Raw genomic sequence first — 20,607 nt, 5'->3', positions numbered from 1 at the left:
ATTAAATCACTGTTTCCTTTGTTGATTATGTATGTGCAGTTATTTATTAATTATAATAATTATAAAAAATGATTAATAACAAATAATATCCAATTATTGCATGAGTGTCACACACATATTTTACCAGTCACTAAAACTATATCAATTTTTCATTAATGCTTTTTGTTTATAGAGGTGTAGTTGTTCATTATAATGATTACCAACATTACCGTCATTACCAACCAATTTTACACTCTCACTGTCTTGAGTGTCTCAAATAATTCACATTCAAAAATGGAGCCTGATAGGTCCACCTAGTACATTTTGCCTAACATTTACGTTACATTTATATTTCTATGAACAAAAGTGATTTGGAAATATTGGGAACACCCTAGGGAAGAATGTAATTTACTTTAATTTTTTTATAACATTTTTCAGAGGTGAAACAATCAAAAAAATAGAGATGATGGGTCTGACAGTCCTCCCCCCTCCCCCCGCATCGAGTAAGCTAGAGTTAACACATGTTTTCTTGCTTCTAGATCTTGAAATTAAGTCGGAACGGCAATTCCTGAAGACATGTCTCTTGTTCATTCCAGGGCCGGACATGGAGCTAAATAAGCTGCTCCTTCTTCCTGGAATTCTGGTTCTCGTCGGACTCATGTGCTCAGTTACTGGAATTTCAATTGAGTTCCAGCAGAGGGGGTCTCCAGCGCTGGAGGCGAGGCTGGAAGTGGTGAAAAGAATCCTGCGGGAAGTTCCTCTCGTGGACGGGTAAGTCATTGCAATCAAAGCTGAAACAATTAAGATTCCTTCGTGTCTAGATTATGGATTTCAACCCACCCTTCTCCTTTTTCTTGCCTTGCCTTCCTTCAACTGGCAGTTGCTCTATTTCCATGCTGTTAAATCAAAACAGTTCTGCTTGCGAGGAATACATTTGCTGTAATTAATTTTCGTAGCAATAAAAATGATTCTTTGGAACACGATTAAAATGCATTACCTCGAAACAGTATGTGTCAATGATGCCATTATGAATACTGTCTATATAATGAACAAAATATGAGAAAACTTCAAGATGTTACGTTTAAAGCAGAGGTGTTGATTTCCAGAAGAGCTTTGATTAAAAAGTAAGCATAAAATAATGAAGGATAAGTTATGGGAAAAGGAAATAGCAGTTGCAAAGGTTAACACCTAGCCGGACCCCGTGGCGCCAGGGATCCCGAGTTCCAATCCCGGAATGGGCATGTATGTTTGTGAGTGTCCATTGATCAATCTCATCATATCATCACTCATCCCCATCTTCGCCCAAAAAGTGGCACAAAAATCGAAGTAAAATAAAGCAAAGTTTAAGGAAATATGTACGAGGGAAGATTGTAAAGTTAACAGTGCTCACAGTGAGAGAGATGCTGAGCGTGTAAAGTGATAGAATTCCGTTCTCGGTACTGAAGGTCTCGAGTTTGAGTCCTGTCAAGGACATGGGCGTTCCTTTTGTGTTTCTTCATCAATATCATCTTATCACACTCATACTTATTTTCGCTCTTAGTCAACAATGGCTTTAAGCCACGTAAAATGGGCGTTATAGAAGGCTGGCGCTCGTCTTGTCTCTTATTCCTTCTATGTGTACAGTCACCGGCAATAAAGTGCACCTAGATCCTGAAATACTCTTTTCGCTGCTTAGCGTTATGTGTGTTGCCTAACTCTACGTCGGTGGTAGAAATTGCTATTGGAAATTTGCTATTAAAATCCACTTTTACTCAGCACACATAAAGCATTGTAGGGAAGCGAGTATTTCATGTTCTAGGTGTCCATTTTTTTCTTGCTGATGGCTGTACCTGTACCTGAACCATGCATAAGAATGCAGGCGTTGTGAAAAGCACAGTGTGAAGACATTATGGAAACTTGACGTAAACTTCATGTAAATGCTCTGTAGTACCCTGTTTAAAATGGAAATGCAGGCCAGCACAGGCATAGCAAGCCGTGGCCTACACCCTTTCCCGGGTATTTCTGGGGCAAGCGAACGAAAACAAGTCTCTGTTCAAGTATTGACGCGAGACGGCTCCACCAATGAACATTTGAGAGGAAATGGGATTGGGTGGAGGGGGAAAAGTGACTGGCGTTACCAACCTTCGCAGCAGCGTGTACTGCTTCGCTCTGCCCACTCGATTTCGCCCCTTCTCTGGATAACAGGGACTGGAAATGGTAGGAGAGCTTTTATTGCTTTAGGTGAGTACTGTGGGTACATGGAGAAGAGTTGAGTTAGGTTGCTATCAACAGCGAAAAACATTGTCAAAGAGGAAGCATTGATTCAACAAATATGGAGCGTGGATATTGGGTCGTGGGGAAAATGGATGTCAAAGTCAGTCTCTTCAAACTGGATTGGGACTAGTCTGGGAAAGGGGGAGGGCTTGATCAATATATTTCGATTAGTAAAACAGTGTTTACAATACTTAGAAAGGCAGGATATCATTAGAACCACGAAGCAACCGAAATGTCGGAACGACGAGCAGCAGCGTCCATAAAGATAGGGGACGAGATAGCATGGTTAAGACATAACATGCAGAACAGATACACATGGATGTGTTCAATGTAAAGTGTATGATGAACCAGGCAACCTTTTATTTGTATCCTTCAGTAAAAGAAAAAGTACCCGGAATTTGGCTGCAAAAATTCCCACATTGGAGGTATCAAGAATTAATTTTGTCCGTAGGATGGCAGCACTGTACTGGATGACCACGCAGAGGGGTAGAGTAATCTATCCAATAGTTTGTGCACAGCAGCTGTTTACGTTAGTTGCGTTGACGAGTGTCCTGCGATTTGCAGAATGGAGACAAATATCGAGCAAGGAATTTGTTTGCAATTTTGTGTTGCCAACGGATTGTCGTGTGCTGAATCCTTGAAAATGCTACAAAAGGCCTTTGGTGATTCGTGTCTGTCAAAAACACAAGGGTATGCATGGTACAAGGCTTTCAAAGAAGGAAGAGAAGTTGTTGCTTATTTGTCACGTTCTGGTCGACCTTCCACGTCGGCGACTGGGACAACGTCGCAAAATCAGGACAATGGTGCTTGAAAACCTGCGTGTGAGTGTGAGAGAGGTGGCTCGTGAGCCTGACATATCACACATGTCCGTTCACAACATTTTGACTCATGTGTTAGATATGAAACGCGTCGCGGCGCGACTTGTTCCGAAGGAGTTGAATTTCCTGCAAAAAGCACATCGCAGGAATGTTGATGAAGGCATGATTTCGCGAGCCTCTGGTGACTCAACCTTCATGAAACGCATCATAACTGGTGATGAGACATGGGTGCATAATATGACATGCAAACAGGTCAACAATCTTCGGAATGGTGCTTCCAAAGTGAACCAAAACCCAAAAAACCACGCCAAAGTCGCTCAAAAATTACGGTCATGCTCATGGTTTTATTTGATTATCGTGGTGTTGTGCACTCAGAATTCCTTCCAGCGGCACAAACTGTGAATAAAAAGTTTTATGTGACCTTTATTGCTAGATTGTGAAACATCTATGATGTTATTATATCTTTGAATATAGATGTTCAATTGTTTTTGTGATTATGGATTGTCAAACATGGAGTTATCCATGTTGTATATTCTTAGTTATGAATTAAATTATTCTTTTGTATAAAATCGAACCCATCTGATTAATTATACCATATTACCGTGGTTAGTAATACAACAATTTGGAGACGAGGATGGTGGAAGGTGCGTTAAGAGTAGCCAGGTTTACACCTTGCCATGCTACGGGGAAGACTCCTGCAGAGTTGTTGTTGTCATATCAACCTCGTAATATCTATAATTGGTCCTGGTCGCAAATAATGGAGAAGGAAGTGGTGAGAAGTGAGACCAATAAGAACGAAGATTTACCATCAATTGGAAGTACAGTGTGGACAAGAAATCATACATCCAGATTTCCGAAATACGTACGAGCTACAGTTACGGGTCACTTAGGAAGACGCTTGTCATTGGTTAATGCCGGTGGAACAACGTGAAGGGTACAGTTGCATCAAGTGAAGTTTAAATCTAACAGGTCGGATACAGACAGTGGAGAAGATAACTTTTGGATCTTTGATGGTTCCGTGTCAGTGCAGGACAGGGCGTGTGAGGAGAGACCGCAGACTGGGCGAGAGGAAGCTGTTACCGCCTCCGCAGTGAACAGTCCACGACGATCATTTAGAAGGAGGAAACCACCTGACAGGCTGCAGCTGTCATTTGGAAGAAGGGGAAAGTTGCAGTAGCTAGATTGTGAAACATCTATGATGTTATTATATCTTTGAATATAGATGTTCAATTGTTTTTGTGATTATGGATTGTCAATCATGGAGTTAGCCATGTTGTATATTCTTAGTTATGGATTAAATGTATAAAATCGAACCCACCTGATTAATTATATCATATTACCGTGGTTGGTAATACAACATTTATGAGGCGTCTGCGTGAGAATGTTCGCCGGAAAAGACCAGACTTATATCAAAACAATTCTTGGATTTTGCACCACGAAAATCCGTCGTCGCACACGTCGATTCTTGTTCGCGAGTTTTTGACCAAAAACTCAACACATGTCCTCGCTCGGGGAAGGCGTTTTTAATCAATTGAATCCATTAAAGGAAATTCACAGAAGGAACTAATGAAGATACCGTCTTCTGAGTTTCAAAAGTGTTTGCAAGACTGGCTTAAGTGTTCGCTTAAGTGTGTTGCATCTGATGTGGCCTATTTTCAATGCGACAAAATAAATATTGATGACTAACCACGTATTTTGTGCTTTATGTACAAATTCCGGGTACTTTTTGTACGTAGCTACTGTCCAATCAAATCGTTATTTATGCAATCGAACAAGTAGTAGTCCGAAGGAGCAACGTCTGGTGAATACGGCGGGTGGGGTAAAACTTCCCATCCGACATTTTCTAAATAGGTTTTGGCCGGTTTTGCGACATGTGGGCGAGCGTTATCATGTTGAAAAATAAGTTTATCATGCCTGTTCTCCCATTCTGGTCGTTTCCTGGCCAGAGCTTGCTTCAAGCGCATTAATTGTCGTCGATGACGTTCTCCATTAATAGTTTTACCCGGTTGCAGTAGCTCAAAGTACACCACACCTTTCATATCCCACCATATGCACAGCATAACCTTTGCACAGTGAATATCTCGTTTCGGTTGTGATGGACCTGGTTCACCTCGCTTCACCCAGGCCTTTTTTCGTTTCGGGTTCTCATAATGGATCCACTTCTCATCGCCAGTAACAATGCGATGCAAAAACCCCTTTCTTTTCTCTCTTTGAAGCAGCAATTCGCAAATGGTTTTTCGTCTTTCAACGTCTCTGTTTTTCAATTCATTTGGAACCCAATGTGACATATTTTGAATCATTCCCATTGCTTTGAGGCGTTTGGAAACTGTTGTTTGATCAACGCCTAATGCTTCTGCAAGTTCTTCCTGCGTTTGACAGGAATCCTGATCGAGCAATGCACTAAATTCTTCGTCTTCAAATTTTTTGGCTGTCCAGGTCGCTGTTGGTCTTCCAGGCCGAAATCACCACTTCCAAACCGTGCAAACCACTTCTGACACGTTCGCTCAGCTAGCGCATGGTCACCATACACTTTCACCAAAATACGATGACTTTCGGTAGCACTTTTCTACATGTTAAAGTAATGAAGCAGAACACCCCGCAAAAACACTTTATCTGGCACGAACTGCGCCATGTTCAGTTGACTACAAAATGCTGTTGTTGACGCGTCAATCAACTGCCCTATACTACGAACGATGCGCGCTGACAGGAGTTTTCAACGCATGTGTGGATACACGGAACTGTGGGACGATACGCTCGTTACGCCATCTCTTGTCCAGGCGCACGAATTAATTCCTAGACCAAATAGTATAAAAGGGAGAGCACACTGCGGGACAAATCGTTCGATGGATTTAGTAAGGGAACTATACTGGTACTAATTTACCGACAAATATTCGGATAAAACATACGGGTATAAGTAATTCGTAAAGAGGTTAGACATGTTGTTTCAAAAAGGGATGGAGAATCAATGTGTTACAGGGAATGTGAACGAGAGGAGGAAATAGAGAACTTGTTCGGACGAAAGCTCAATATTCAGTGGAAAAGGCCAAATTTTTAAAAGTAATAGCTTAAAATCTCTGGGAGAAGGGAAGAGTACTTTATTAATCTATACACGGAGATACAATCCAACTAGTTCCATTGAGAGTTTTTGAGGTTTTGAGTATTAGGTTTTAAGTCCACTTTATACACAGGGAGGCTAATCGAGACTGAACCTACAATTTAAAGTGGAATTCTAACCACTTGTGCCTCCTCCGGGTTCGATTCCCGGAGTGGGTGGATCTAAGGTCGGAATTTTTCCGGCCTTGTTCCCACATAAAGCGGCTCTAAGGATCGCCCTGCCTCAAAGTAATGACTACCTGGGGGTAACATTGGGGGGGGGGGGGGTAAAGGGAACCGAAGCGTGGTGCTTTTCACATCACCTTCAAAATGGTCGAGATCGAGAATGTGTGGAACCCCTATACCCACATCTCCTAAATGTGCCTTCATGGCACGGTGCTGTATGTTCGGGGAACTTTACTGTTACCTTACGATAATAATAATGTCGTCAGAGCCAAAAACATAGGATAGCCTAGGGGTCCAAATCTTATAACCCCCCACCCACCGTGTGCAATTATGTACAGTCACAGACACTTCTGGGTTATAACAATTCCATTAACTTCCAATGGAATCGTTACAAACCAGAAGTGTCCATGGCTGTACATGAAAGGAAAATCAGCATCGGTTAGTAATCATGGAAATATGTGTTCGCGCTATAAATACAGTATTTGAAATCTTGAATTTGACGTCTGAGTATGCAGTAGGAACAGTAATATCTATTAAGATACCGCAGGAGCAAAATCCTTGCGATTCCTCTTCGTTACACCTTTTTGGATACATCTGTAATACATGAGAATGAGAATATACATCTGTGCGTGTTTGCCTTGAAATAACCATTCCCGGCAGGTAGTGTTGCCCACAGGACGAGACGGGAGAGGCTTTTAAAAATTCCAGACGAGACCAGATTGATCATGTGTCCCGAGACAAACGAATATTTTTGAGACGAGGCAGCATTTCACAGCATTTCCACGAGACGAGACAGGCCAAAGTCTCGTCTCGTGGGCAACACTACCGGCAGGAGCCATCTTCTCCTCTACGATATTCTAAATAAAGAGATCGAACAAATAATGAGGAAGTAATTTGCACACGGAGAATTGCATAGCAGTTTCTGGGAGAAAGCAGAGGGGAAAGCCCAATATTGAGCTTACCACGCAGGCCATTCATCGGCGGGGTCAAAGTTCAGAAACTGAGGGCAGGATTGGAACTAGGAGAAAATACGGCGATGGGGTTCCAGAGGGAAGGAGGGAGTCGATATGGGGGAAGCTCTTCTTTTAAAACCAGCGAAATCATTTTCGACGTTCCGGAAAGTTTAAATTTCAACATCGATATTGCATTACGGTTACGTTGTATAAAATATCGAATTTTCATGGAAATATTCACTTTCTTCTGCCAGAGGAAGTTCTCTTCAGAAGGCGTTAACACGGAGAGATTTCAATACAACCGAAGGATACCTCAGTAGATAAGTGCAGAAAGGAGGTAAAAGTTTAAAAAAGGAAACTGGGTTTCACTGACAGAGAATGTTTCAGAAGAGATTTGCTTTTAGGAACATTTTGAACTCAGGTATACTCAACCAGAACCCGAAATCCTGACAAAAATCTTGTCCTAGGCAATACCTCCACCAAGAACTTTCTGTGGGAGATCCTTTGACAAAACAACACCGATAAGCAATTAGAGGTACCACTTGAAGTTTTCCTGGCGACGAATCATAAAAAGATTCTCTCGGGCTATCGACCAGGTGAGTTGTGAAATCTTTTCACAACTCACCGGTCGATAGTCCGAGATAATATTTTCATAAACAATTTGGTTTGACTTGAAATGTACTTTATTAAGGTTAATATCGAAATAAAACCAAAATACAAACGGTAATGTATCTGTCTCTGTGTATGTTTGTAAATGTTGAGCATATTTTCTCATATTGATGTCTATGTGCTATCATTGAGGTATTGAAATACTTATTCTTGCACTAAATACTTTAAGGCAAATTTGATTTAAGCACTCGTATCATTCGGTCACAGTTACCAAAGCAAAATAATTTTATCGTTTCGCTGTGTTGTTAACAATGTTAAAAATCTCATTTAAATAAGAATATAAAGAATTATAAGTAGCTTGCTCACTCCCATGGCAAACTGTAATGTTTCTACCTATCTGTTCGACCATAAACAATTAATATTTCGGGAACCACTACAGGCACAAAGAGTTTAATGTGCGATACTGGTACAAAGATTACTCTTTGAAATTTTGTAGATAAATAACCGGTTGTCCGATTTTTATGAAATTTTAGTAGCGTGTAGGCAGAAAGCCTTTAAACGCAATTATGAATTTGCACTTTTTCAAAATTTCTCAAAAAACCGTTATTTTAAATTTTGCCAAACAATTTTATTTTGGTATTGGGTAGTCCTACAAGTAAAATATTGTGCTTGTTTGGAAGCTCTTTGCATCTATTTTTAAAATTCATTATCATTGTCAATTCACATTGCGAAACTAATTTTATATATAGGTACAGACTTTTATTCAGCGGAGTAAAGTTGTTCGCGGGACGTGGCAACACGGCACACAGCGATGTCCGTTGAACCGCGGAAACTACCGGTGGGTGCTGCGAGTGTTCACAAAGTTACGCAACCTTATGGGAAACATTTCTTATTACATTTTTTACATTAACTGCTGCAAGTGACTGCCGTTTTGTACTTCACACAAGTGGATACGTCGAACCATGTTGTTGATTGATTTGATTTGATGTTTTAACTCCACTTTTTGCACGGTAAGGCTAATCGGGACTGGACCTACAGTTTAAAGTGGGATCCCAACCACTGTGTGCCTTCACCGGGAATCGAACCCGGGACCCCTTGTTTACAAGGCGACGAAGCTACCACTGCACCATCGGAGAGGCCCCCATGTTGTTGAAATCTCTTTTCAATGTTATCTGTGAGATGGTACCAACAGAGCTACGAACATTGTCTTTTAATTCCGGAATATTGTGCGGATGAGTAAAGTAGTAGACGGAGTCCTTAAGTAAACCTCACAACAAGAAGTCTGGAGGCGATAAATCTGGAGATCGCGGTGGCCATAACCCTACTGAGATCAGTCGTCCTGGAAAATACTCTTTCAAGTAACGCATTGTGTTCCCAGCTGTGTGGGCTGTGACATTGTCCTGTTGAAACCATGTGAGTTCCAACTTCTCAGCTGACAACGTGGTTACAAGTTCTCTAACCATTGTCACATACCGTTCAGAGGTCACTGTCTATTCAAAGAATGTAATGAACACGCGACTACGTGATATGGCACACCAAACCCCAATTTTCTGTGAATGCAGAGGCAACTACTTCATCACATGTGGGTTGTCACTGGCCCATACCCGAGAATTTTGGGCATTAATGTATCCATCCAGATGGAATCATGCATCATCAGTCCAGTACCAATTATCGAGTTCCTTCCCTTCTGGCGTTACAGATTCCATGAACCAACGATAATCGTATTTTCGGGTATTCAGGTCTTCAGACAGCAGTTACTGGACCTCTAGCTTTATAGGTGTACAATTTCAAACACTTGCGCAACGCGGTGTGTGCACTGCCAATGGAGAGCCAGGACTGGCTTGAAAGGCGTCGCACTGATTTTTTTGGACTCGCAACATATGCAGCTCTCACATCGGTCAACTTTTCTTCTGTTAACAACCTTGATCGACCGCTTCTCGGTGCGTCCACTACACTTCCCTTCACCTGGCACTCATAGGTGCGGATGTACTCTGTCACAATGAATATATGCTGTTGCAACGTATAGCCCATGGCTGCTCAGTTTTTCAGCACCTATAACGAAACAAGAACAATTCGCGTAATTTCCCATAAGGTTGCGCCACTTTTTGAACACGCTGTACATGTAGCAAATGCCAAATGGTATAGTCCAAGCGTTTACTTCGTTAATGAAGCGAAGAACTGAAGCCAGCCGCCATCACGAACGTGGGTGGATTTAAACAGCGGGCGAGTTGTTTTCGTCCAATCGCACTTAACCTTCAGTCAATGGGCGCAGCTGTCATTCTGCTCGTCTACTCCCCGTGGAGTCTCAGTCACATGACTGCGGATATGCTGTTGCATTAGTTTGCAACTTCGATGTGGAGACCGTGGGAGGTGCTAGTGTGGGAGAGGGACAAGGTGGCGTAGAGTACATGTGGAGAGTAGATGTGTGGCAACACTGTGTGTTGAATGTGATTGTTGCAGCTGGTGGGCGCGCTCCGTGGACTCCAAAACCAGCTAGCGCGTCGACTATAGCATTTGCCTTGTTACGGTGTTGCCAGTCTAAAAACTTAGTAGACACACTGTGTATATTTAGTTTCATATATTCATACTACTTAGCGAGTACAAATGAGGATTGAGAATGTACCACACGGCATACATAAGAACAGGTTGCATACTTTTTGCTTTATCTCGCGTTAAATTTGTTGGAGGTTGGAAAATATTAGCTTGTAGTATCATATAGTACAGAGTCATATTTTTCTATCGGCCAATGCTTTACTTGTATCTTGGGAAGTGTACGATCTCTTGGTATCTATTTTATTGCGCGTGAACATTTCATATTCATGTGTGCGGTGCACGTAGTGTGTCCAAATGGGTAAATGTTTTTGTCTGTACTTGGAGAAATCAATGTCGACTGGTTTATTAACACTGAATGGAACATAACTGTTATAAAACAGGTTGGAGCTCTGATGGCAGCGGTTCAACACGATTCGCTCAGTGGACACTGAACAGCTTGAGATGATGAAATTGGTATAGTTTATTAAATAGTATATGCGGACATATATTCCAGGAAATAACTTTGAAGAGATACTTACATATTTTTTTCTTTTGCTAGTCGCAAGGATGGGCCAAACGACATGTTTTGACATTCAAACTTATCATTGGTTGCATTTAAAGTGATTTCTAAGCAGGGTCACATCTAAATATATAAAGGGTGATGGATTGATTAATTTGGTTTATTTTACTTCGCTTTTCTGCCACTTTTGGCTAATCGCGAAGATTAGAATTAGTGATGATGTGGTGAAATTTATGAAAGGTACACTCACAAAGTGTGCACAGGCCGTGATTCGAACACGTCCTAGTGAGCTATGCTAACCACTTAGCCACCGAGGTCGGCAGAGGTGGTGGAAATATGTACACTAAAAGAGGTTCACCGGAATACATTGCAATGAGCTTGAGTTTAAGTCCATTTTATGCACAGTTAGGCTAATCAGGTCTGGATCTCCAATTTTAAGTGCGATGCTAAGCACTATAGACCTCGACCGGGTATCCAATCCGAGAAACATTGATTACTTGAATGATCAATTGATTTGGTGTTTTAAGTCCACTTTATGCCCTTTAAACTTTAGGTAGAGTCCCCATTAGCCTATATGTGTACAAATAGGATATAAAACAAAAATTAAGTAATACAATTTAGCTGGTTTATACCCATAATAACCCTAGGTCGAAACGCATAAACTAATATTAGTCAATATCAAGGATGTCTGTCCAATCTGATTGACTACATCTCGGTAATACTGTAACGATCTTTATTGTAAATGTTTAGTTTAGTAGTTTAGTTAAGTTTAGTTCAGTTTAGTTTGTCGGGTCCTGAAGAACTACTTTCTTTGCTTGAGTTTGTTCTTTCGTATATTGAATGTGATCTCTATTTATTCTCATAGCCACAATTAACACAGAAACCTTTCATATCACTGTAACTAAATTAACTTGGGGGTTCGTCGTGCTGACCTAACGTTACCTCATAACTGGTTGGATGGTCTCCCACCTCGGCAGGTGGAAGTGAGACTGGCAGTCGGTAGGTAGGTCCTGGCCCTCATGGGCGGTTGCGCCACTGGTTATTAGTAAATTGAAATTTAATGTGTGAGACACAGACTAATGACAAGTTTTGTGTTGAGTGCAGTATTGTATGTCACAGAAACCCAAGCGCAATGCAGAAGTGTGGAAAGCAGCTTGGATCTTCAGAAATGTGGCTATGGCTAAGAATGGAGCGTGTGAAATGGACTTCAAACTAGTGAGCATGCCCATTGGAGCGCTGCAGGGAGAGGATTTAGCTTGGACGACGCTAGATAGCGCATGGAATTGATAGCTTATTAGCTCGAGCGAATGACGCTCGAACAGGCAAGACGAGCGGTATATACTCGAAGCAAAGTAGTATACATATAACTGTAATCTATCTGTAGTATTGAACCCTCAAATATAAATCGTTAAGTAAAAGACGCAGTGGAATTGAAACTTAAGTGAACATAGTCATCATTTCCATACATGTTAAAATGTCGATTAGTTTATCTTATCAATATACAGTGATGTATGAAAATAGATGATTGTGGGCTGAAACTACCAAGGCGGATATTTTACATATAATGTGTCTAAGACTATTGTCACATTAAAATGATATTCTATTGTAAACGCTCGAGGATGGAAGACTCGAACGAATACAAGCGAGATAAAGTGGTTCCATGCATTACTCTAATGCCAGTTATATAGATAACAATGAATGATTGAATATTTAATTTTGGATTCGTTACAGTTCAATTTATTTTACTTTAATTGTAGTTTAATCACATGAACTTCTTTTCATCTTTGCAGGCATAACGATTTGCCGTGGAACATCCGGAAGTTCTTGAGGAACCAGCTCCGCAACTTCCGCTTCAACGAGGACCTCCGCCAGGAGGAGCCTTGGTCGAAAAGCTCCTGGTCGCACACGGATCTCTACAGACTGCGGCACGGGATGGTGGGTGCTCAGGTAAGAATCAGGTTGAAAAACTCTCTCTAAATGCCTGCGATATTTATTTATTTACTAGCTGATTTCCCGGCGTTGCCCAGATATTTATTTATACCAATCTTCTATTAGACAGGAAAATAATGAATTCTAAATATACTGTAAAATGAACTTGGTGTTGAACGGCACTGGCAGTGTCACTATTCATCGTAGCGACCTCGTAAACTATGGATTCCACACTAATATCGGTCATTTTTGATTACTGTTACTTCTGACCCCTTTCCCACCCCCTCCTCTAGGGGTGCCAGCGGTGTCTTGGAGTTGAACGGCATTGTGAGTGTCACTATTCATCTTAGGGACCCCAGAAAGTAGGGATTCCACACTAATATCTGTTGTTTTACATGTCACCCCCTTCCCACCCCCACCCCCCTAGCGGTGAAGTGAGAGTAGTGTCCTGGAGTTGAACGGCATTGGGAGTGTCCATTTTATATATTAGAATTTATCACCTATGACAGAGTTCTGGCTCCAATTACAATTGTTATACATAGAGTAAGAAAACAATTCAAAAATTACAATTACAACAATACAATACAAGAGAAGAAGAAAGAAAGGGAAAACATAACTACCGGTACAATAATAATTCCGTAAAGAACACGAATATACATTTTATGCAGTGCATAAATATAATAAATGATATTGACAGAAGTATAACCACATATATATCTATAGTATACAGATATTCAAAACTAAATTCAAATACATACTCATATGTAAACACATATACACATAATTATTTTTACACACATACTCATGTACACAGAAACCTATATATAACTTTTTAGGGGGTTAATTTATTCTTAATGTTCTTTAAAGAATAGACAGGAATTGCTTGAAAGACATAGCGAAGTCCAAGTCTCCGCCGTTCCTGACTATTTCATTGTGCTTAGTACATAGTCACAGAATGGGCGAATTCTGGTGTACTGTTGAGTGGGATTTGCAGTAATAAAATGGCTGCCTGAACGGTAACATGTCCATCTTAGCTTTAAAATTTAATGTTTGGAGACTTGGACTGTCGACTAGCAGAAACATGAAACAAATAATCAATTTTTATTTTCTTGCATTTGGCTACGTATTTCCAGTGCTTTTAAAAGTTTATTTTGTGTTTGCATATGAAAATAAATATTAATATTTAGTTTAGAAAGATCTTTTTTTTCTTTAAAAAAATCGATAATGGGTCATTTATTACATAATGTGAGTGCACATTTGTAAATTTTTCCCATCAATTTGTAAAAAAATCTTACGTGATAGGAGAAAACTGTTATTATTTTTAAATCAGCATGTCTAAAATAGTAAAAATCACGTATCATACCAAAAACAATTCAAAGCTAATGTTAATATGCAGTCGATTGTGACCCGATTAAAATATTATCCACACTTAACATTGTGATAATACAGATGTCGTGCCATAGGAATTAGAGCCAAGTGTAAATATGGCACGTGAAATTTCTAAGTAAGCAAATCACAATCAAGACACAAATTTTGAATTGCTTTATCTAACAAAGAAAATGGCTCAAATCTTGAGCAAAGAGGAGGTAACAGAAAAATATGACAGCGCACGTGGAAATAGCCTGTAAAGTTTAGTAGAATCGTCCATTTTATTAACAGTGTAAGAACATTCATTGGATAACTTTAGTTAGAATATTCATCCGAAAGTAATGTGAAGTAAAGATAATACACGAAAAAGCAACTTTAAAATCAGAGCGCACGTAATTTCTTCACCATTTGGAAGAACTTAAAATTTGAAAATGCAATTCGGTTATCATCCGTGTGAGAGAGCGTGTGAATTATTAAATAACACATTTCAGCTCTGCGTTTGAAAAGGCGCAACTGGTAGCACTGTTGCATACTTTACAAGGGAGGAGGAATTATAATATCAAATGCTTCCTTCAGAAAGAAGGGGAGAGAGTTTAAACGTGTACTGGTAATGATCATGAATGAACATGATATGCAATGCAACTCTGCCAATGTTTGTCAAAGGCTATGTCTACTTTATGCTCAGATAGGCTAATCCTGACTGAACGTAAAGCTTAAAGTAGTACCCCGAGTTAATGAACATTACAGGTCGATTCCGGAACTACTTGATTACAAAATCTCGGTATTACCACTATGATATCGGTTAGGTCCTGAGGCTGCTGTGTTGATTGACGCGTTTCCAAGTGTCATGTGTCGCTGGTCACATCATTGTGAAAGTTGCCTTCAACAATCAAGGCAAAAAAAAAATGAATGGAAGAGAGTACCTGCTTGGTATCACAATAAAAGAGCCAGGGCCGGCTAGAAATTGTTGATTCATTGATTGATTTATTTGCTTTATTTTACTACGCTTTTTGTTCCACTTTTGACTAATTTGCGAAGATGGGGATGAGTGATGATATTGTGAAATTGCTGAATGGATAGCCAGTAATATCCATGCCAAGGCCTGGATTCGCACCCGGGACCCCTGGCGTCGTGTCGCGATGTGATAACCACTCCGCCACAGGGTCCGGCTAGAATGACCCTCAGATCATTTTCTGTGAAAATTTTGTGTATTGTGCCAGTAGGAAATACAAAGTGGACCATTAAAGTGACATCTTTTCTCCTGAGATTTCGGCCTGTATACGGGACCTGTGCCCACCCACCATCGTGAGGAATTTGGAGAGCTACGAATATGTAGCGTAACCTGGTCATGAACACCTAGAACAACGACTAGGAGTTCGTCATTTTGTCACCCCGTAACTGGATGGATGATGGCCCACATCTGCGAGGCATGTGGGAGTGTGACCTGCAGTCGGTAGGGGACAAACTCTAAAAATAAATACTAAGAGCTCTAAACCCGGTCGTCCAAATCTAAAAATTCCTAACCTACAATTCCGCTCAGGCATAATAATGCATATATGGTTAAGTTACGTTAGTAGGACCAGATTTATATCTCCTAGCATTTAGTTTTGGCGTTTGGTGCAAGTTGGGTGTAAACCGCACCAGACTTGTCGGTAAGTAGGCCTTGGCCCTCAAGGACTGTTGCGCTACGGGATATTACGTATGGTTTTCCAAAAGTTCCTTCCGGCATATAAATTCTCTATATCGTTGTGACAAACAAAGATATCTCAGTGAAATATACTTGGCAGAAGTATTTAAAGTTTCAGCTTGTAACATTGCATATCTGTTACCCTCATCGCCACGCCATTCACGTCTATTCATTCCTAAAATCTCGTCCTGAATCCGATATGCCCGTGATGACAGCATAATTTGATGTCATCCAGATCTCTTGGCTTTTCCGCGTACACTTCCATCTTGACATATCCCCACAGCCAAAAGTCACGCGGAGCCAGGCCTGGCAACCTTGCGAGCCATGATGTGGGTCCTCTGTGGCCAATCCACGTGCATTTTGAATCGACGCCATCTTTGAATCAGCTGATCGCTCGCAGTCACGTGATCCTCTCAACGCGCAGTATTGCGATGTAAAACTTTAAAGACCTGCTGTACAGTACAAACTTTATTTGACTGAAATATATCTGTTCGTTACAAAGTTATAGTGAATTTAAATATCGGAACGACTTTTGGAAAACCCTTATTATTAACCATCGTATTAAGTTTGCATGCAGTGAAAAAACAAACCTAATTTTTGGAATGCAGTTGAAAAATACCATTCACGCACGACGAAACATACACATCACGAAATTTGGAAGGCCGTGTAATCCCACGAACAGAACTCGGTCTAAAATAGCTTCAAACATGAAGATATGGCTCCACCAAGTCCTACAAGCGTTTTTCACAGAAATTAAACAAATCATACATGGCTGTTTAAGCTGTCACTCCAAACCTAATCACGGTAACCGCGTTTGAAACTTGCACGTTGGACAAAAATAAGATAGGGGGGTTCGGCTAGGTTTGATTGAATCATACGTCGCATTTAAACCTTTCTATGGAAACCGCTTTCCAAATCGCAACCGGGACGAGCGTAAACCTGTTCGCGGTGCAGTGGTCAGCGCCGTACCACAGCATATGAAACCGCACATTAGCAGATTTAAACAGATTTGCGATTCGAAGGCGCGGTCTTGATTCGGGCTTTACACAGTTCGTTACATACATAACATATTTACGTTCTCATATAACCAAGGCAGTAACGGTAGACGAAGTGTTCATGCACGCATGAGTGAATCTTAAGGAGCATGGAGAGCGTGTGGTTCAACCACGAACAAACCTTTTCTTCCTCTGAAAAACATACCTAAGATTTTGTTAATTTATACGCACTTTAATCTTACCTTCTATACTGTATTCCGGGAATCTGTGGAGCATAAAGGCAGAGGAGGGGAGCAATAGAGTGGGCGGAGCAAAGCAGTGCACGCTGCTGCAAGGCCTGGTGAATGCAGTTGCTTTCCCTTTCCACGCAATCCCGTGCCCTCGCACTTGTTTATTGGTGGAGCCCTCTCGAGGGGACAGAGTATACGAGAGTAGAGAGTGTGCTCAAGTGCTATGTTTTAATCAATATGCTTGTACTATAATTTCTATCTTTCTTCTTCTTTTGCATTTCTCACAACGCCGACCTCTGTGGTGGAGTGGTTAGCACATGGCGCTACGACGCCAGGGTTTCCGGCATCGAATCCCGGCATGGATGTTGTTTGTGAGTGTCCCTTCATTAATTTCACCACATCATCTCTCTTCCTCATCTTCGCGATTAGCCAAAAGTGGCAGAAAAGCTGGGTAAAATAAACCAAATCAATAAACAGTAGTAATCACATCATGTATCGGAAACACCATTCGTCACTCATTATATGATGGGTTCAGAACACAATTGGTGCAACTAGGCTTTTAATGGAAATTACTTTACTTATAACACAGAACTAATATCAACATTTCAGTGCTAGAAGTATCATATAGGCACCACCATGTTTGTACTCCAACAGTGAAAGATAATCCATAACCATGTGCATATTCATATAACCTAAGTTATTTAAATGTTCCTTTTTCTCAAATCTGTCTTGAATGGAGTTAAGCCACTTGTGTTCTGAACCCTCCATATACATTATCACTAAGATATCACTATATTTTATGAACAGCCCTTATACATACATTGTTCCAGGGTTTTTGTAAATGGAACAACCAACGTAGCAAGTAATTCAGTTCGCACCCAGCTGCTAACGATAGTAACACCATGACCCTATGTCAAATTATAAAACAGGTGCAATTATAAATACCACGTGCTTGGAATATACGAGACATATCTTTAGTACACACAAATTCGAAAGAAACGCCCTCCCTTACGGTTATGCAACCCGTAATTTTTATCATCTAGTTTCGCCTGGTAGAGTAGTTCCCGAGAAGAGCAGTGTTTCCAAACCTATAACTGTAGTGTTTCCAACCCTGTATTGGTAGGTTGGTTGTTGATTTGGTGTTTTAAGTCCACAATACACAGTATGACTAATCGGGACTGGACCTACAGTTTAAAGTGAGATCCGAACCCCTTTGTGCCTCCACCGGGACTCCTTGATTACAAGGCGACGACGATACCATTGCGCCATCCAAGCCTGTATTGCTTCGTAGAAGACGAAACCTTCACGTAAACTTCTTCATTCGTGAGTTACATTTAGTTTACAGACTCACATTACAGGACACTCTTTTCCTGTATTGCATGTGTTTTGGAGCATTTATTTTTCCTTCTGCGGAGAAAATTCTGTTATTATTTTACATCTTATTTTTCGCAGCTTCTCTACCATTTATTGGCTAATCGCAACAATGAGGATGAATGATGACTCGATGAAATTGATAAGAGGACAGTCATAAAGAAACCATGGGGGCTAGATTCATATTATTATTATTACTAGTATTATCTTTCTTTTTTTACTTTACTTTTGGCTAATCGCAACGATGAGGATTAGTGTATGATAAAATGCATGAAGGAACACTCATAAACAATCATACCCAGGCCGGGACTCCAACCCGGGAATTTCGGCAGCGAGATTAAAAGCCGACGGCTTACCACGCTCGGGCACAGACGCGGCCAATTATTATTAGTGATATTGTCTTAAGTAGTGTATTTTTCCACCATATTCTTTCATACAATCATGCAACTGATGAAAATTAAAATGTTAAAATACCTGCCTACGTTTTTTTTTAAAGCTTGCAATATAAACCCCTGCTGCACGAAGCCAAATTGTGGGAATACGAAACAGAACCAAGTTAACATATCTTGACCGTGGAAAGTGTTAATACAAAATCTAGAAAAGAGCCATTTAACAGTTGCCTCATTGCTTTTCCATTTGTTGTATGGGAAGAATTGTCTGAAATGTGTGTGTAGTGGCAGGCAAAGGAGAATACAAAGATCGAATAGAGAGGCAACACTGTCACTGTTCTGCACTGCACAGACAACGCGTCTCGTCGAGTGGGCGGGGCACTGTGGGTGCGAGCGAGCTGCTGTTGCTTCTGCAAAAAAGAACACTGACAGACAACTGAATGACGCTCCGCTTAAAATCTAGTCAATCGAGAAAGGATTTTTTGAGGAAGTGAATTGAAATATAAACGCCAGAATTTGGTCTAAGCCTATAATGGTTACTCGCAATAAGAGCTGATCAATTTTTACATGTGGAATTCCGTAATGAAGGAGGCAACAGGCCGCACTCCACACCTTTAGCCTGGTAACACTAATAAATCATCTCATTATATGCGTTCGGTTATGCTGATAGTCATGTTTAATATATTACCTTCAAACAAACAATATCATGGGCTCACTCAGAGGCAGAATTCAATTTTAGGCTTTACTTTCCTGAAGATATTTTAGCAATATAATCATTCCGCTCCATTTTCGTATTCTCAATTGAACTCGCACTATTTTTTCCAGAAGTTGAGTCCCACCTCCCTTCTCCCACCTTAAAAATTCTTGGGTGAGAGGCTAAAATTACAGACAATACTTTACGACTCAAAGTGACGTGACCTAGAACGTAGTGAAAAATCACTGGTGCAAAATTCAACGTAATGATGATAAAATGAAGGTAGGAAAATGGATGTGCTAGAAAGTTTTACATACATACATACACACACATAGTTAGTTCCGTGTAGAAGACATTTCTTCACATTTTTCTCACCTTGGCTTCCTTCAATTCACGAAACTGTAAAGCCATGAACTCGTTAAACCCCTATAATCACGGAGTCCCAGGTTCGATTCCTGGTGGAGACACAACTGCCTAGTGGTTCGGATCTCACTTTCAACTGTAGGTCCCACTTCGGGTAGCCTTTCTGAGCATGAAATGGAATTAAAACACGGTAACCCATCACAACACACGCGCAGAGGGCGTTGAACGTCATGACTGACAATTATTACATACATCGAACTTTCAGCGAAGCTGGAATAAGGTCTATTTGCCATGCCAAATAGTGTGAATTTTCAGTCTTCTATACGAAGTGCATGCAAGTTATCTAAAAAAATGCAAATGTGAGGGTGAGTCGAGCTATGTTTCATTCAATAAGATCTTAACTTCAAACATATTTTGCTCTATAGTTGTCGATTTCGAATGGGCATCTAAGACTGGTTGCTTAGCGGACCGGATTTGGAGCAAAATCATGGACTGTCACAGTTCCAATCACACTACAGACATAGCAAAAATTGTTCACCTGAAGATGAGAGAAGAGGTGATCTCTTGAAATGTCTCGAAATATATAGATAGAATATATGTTCAATCAAAAGGAAAAACAATGGATAATATCCAATTAA

The 20,607-nt window shown here is 40.6% G+C and overlaps 1 protein-coding gene across 1 annotated transcript in view; it reads left to right on the top strand.

Annotated features, from left to right (window-relative positions):
* Positions 1-20,607, top strand: part of LOC145992314 (dipeptidase 1-like) — a 246,471-nt gene that overhangs the window by 160,188 nt on the left and 65,676 nt on the right. Inside the window, exons 3-4 of the mRNA XM_083128698.1 lie at positions 576-750; positions 12,734-12,890. Of these exons, the coding sequence (XP_082984824.1) occupies positions 576-750; positions 12,734-12,890 (332 nt within the window). The remainder of the gene's footprint in view (positions 1-575; positions 751-12,733; positions 12,891-20,607) is intronic.

Source organism: Lepisma saccharinum, chromosome 9, assembly GCF_977018435.1.
Source record: "Lepisma saccharinum chromosome 9, izLepSacc3.1, whole genome shotgun sequence".
NCBI lineage: Eukaryota > Metazoa > Arthropoda > Insecta > Zygentoma > Lepismatidae > Lepisma > Lepisma saccharinum.
The sequence above is the reverse complement of the archived record's forward strand: the minus strand, read 5'-3'. Positions and strand labels throughout refer to the sequence as shown.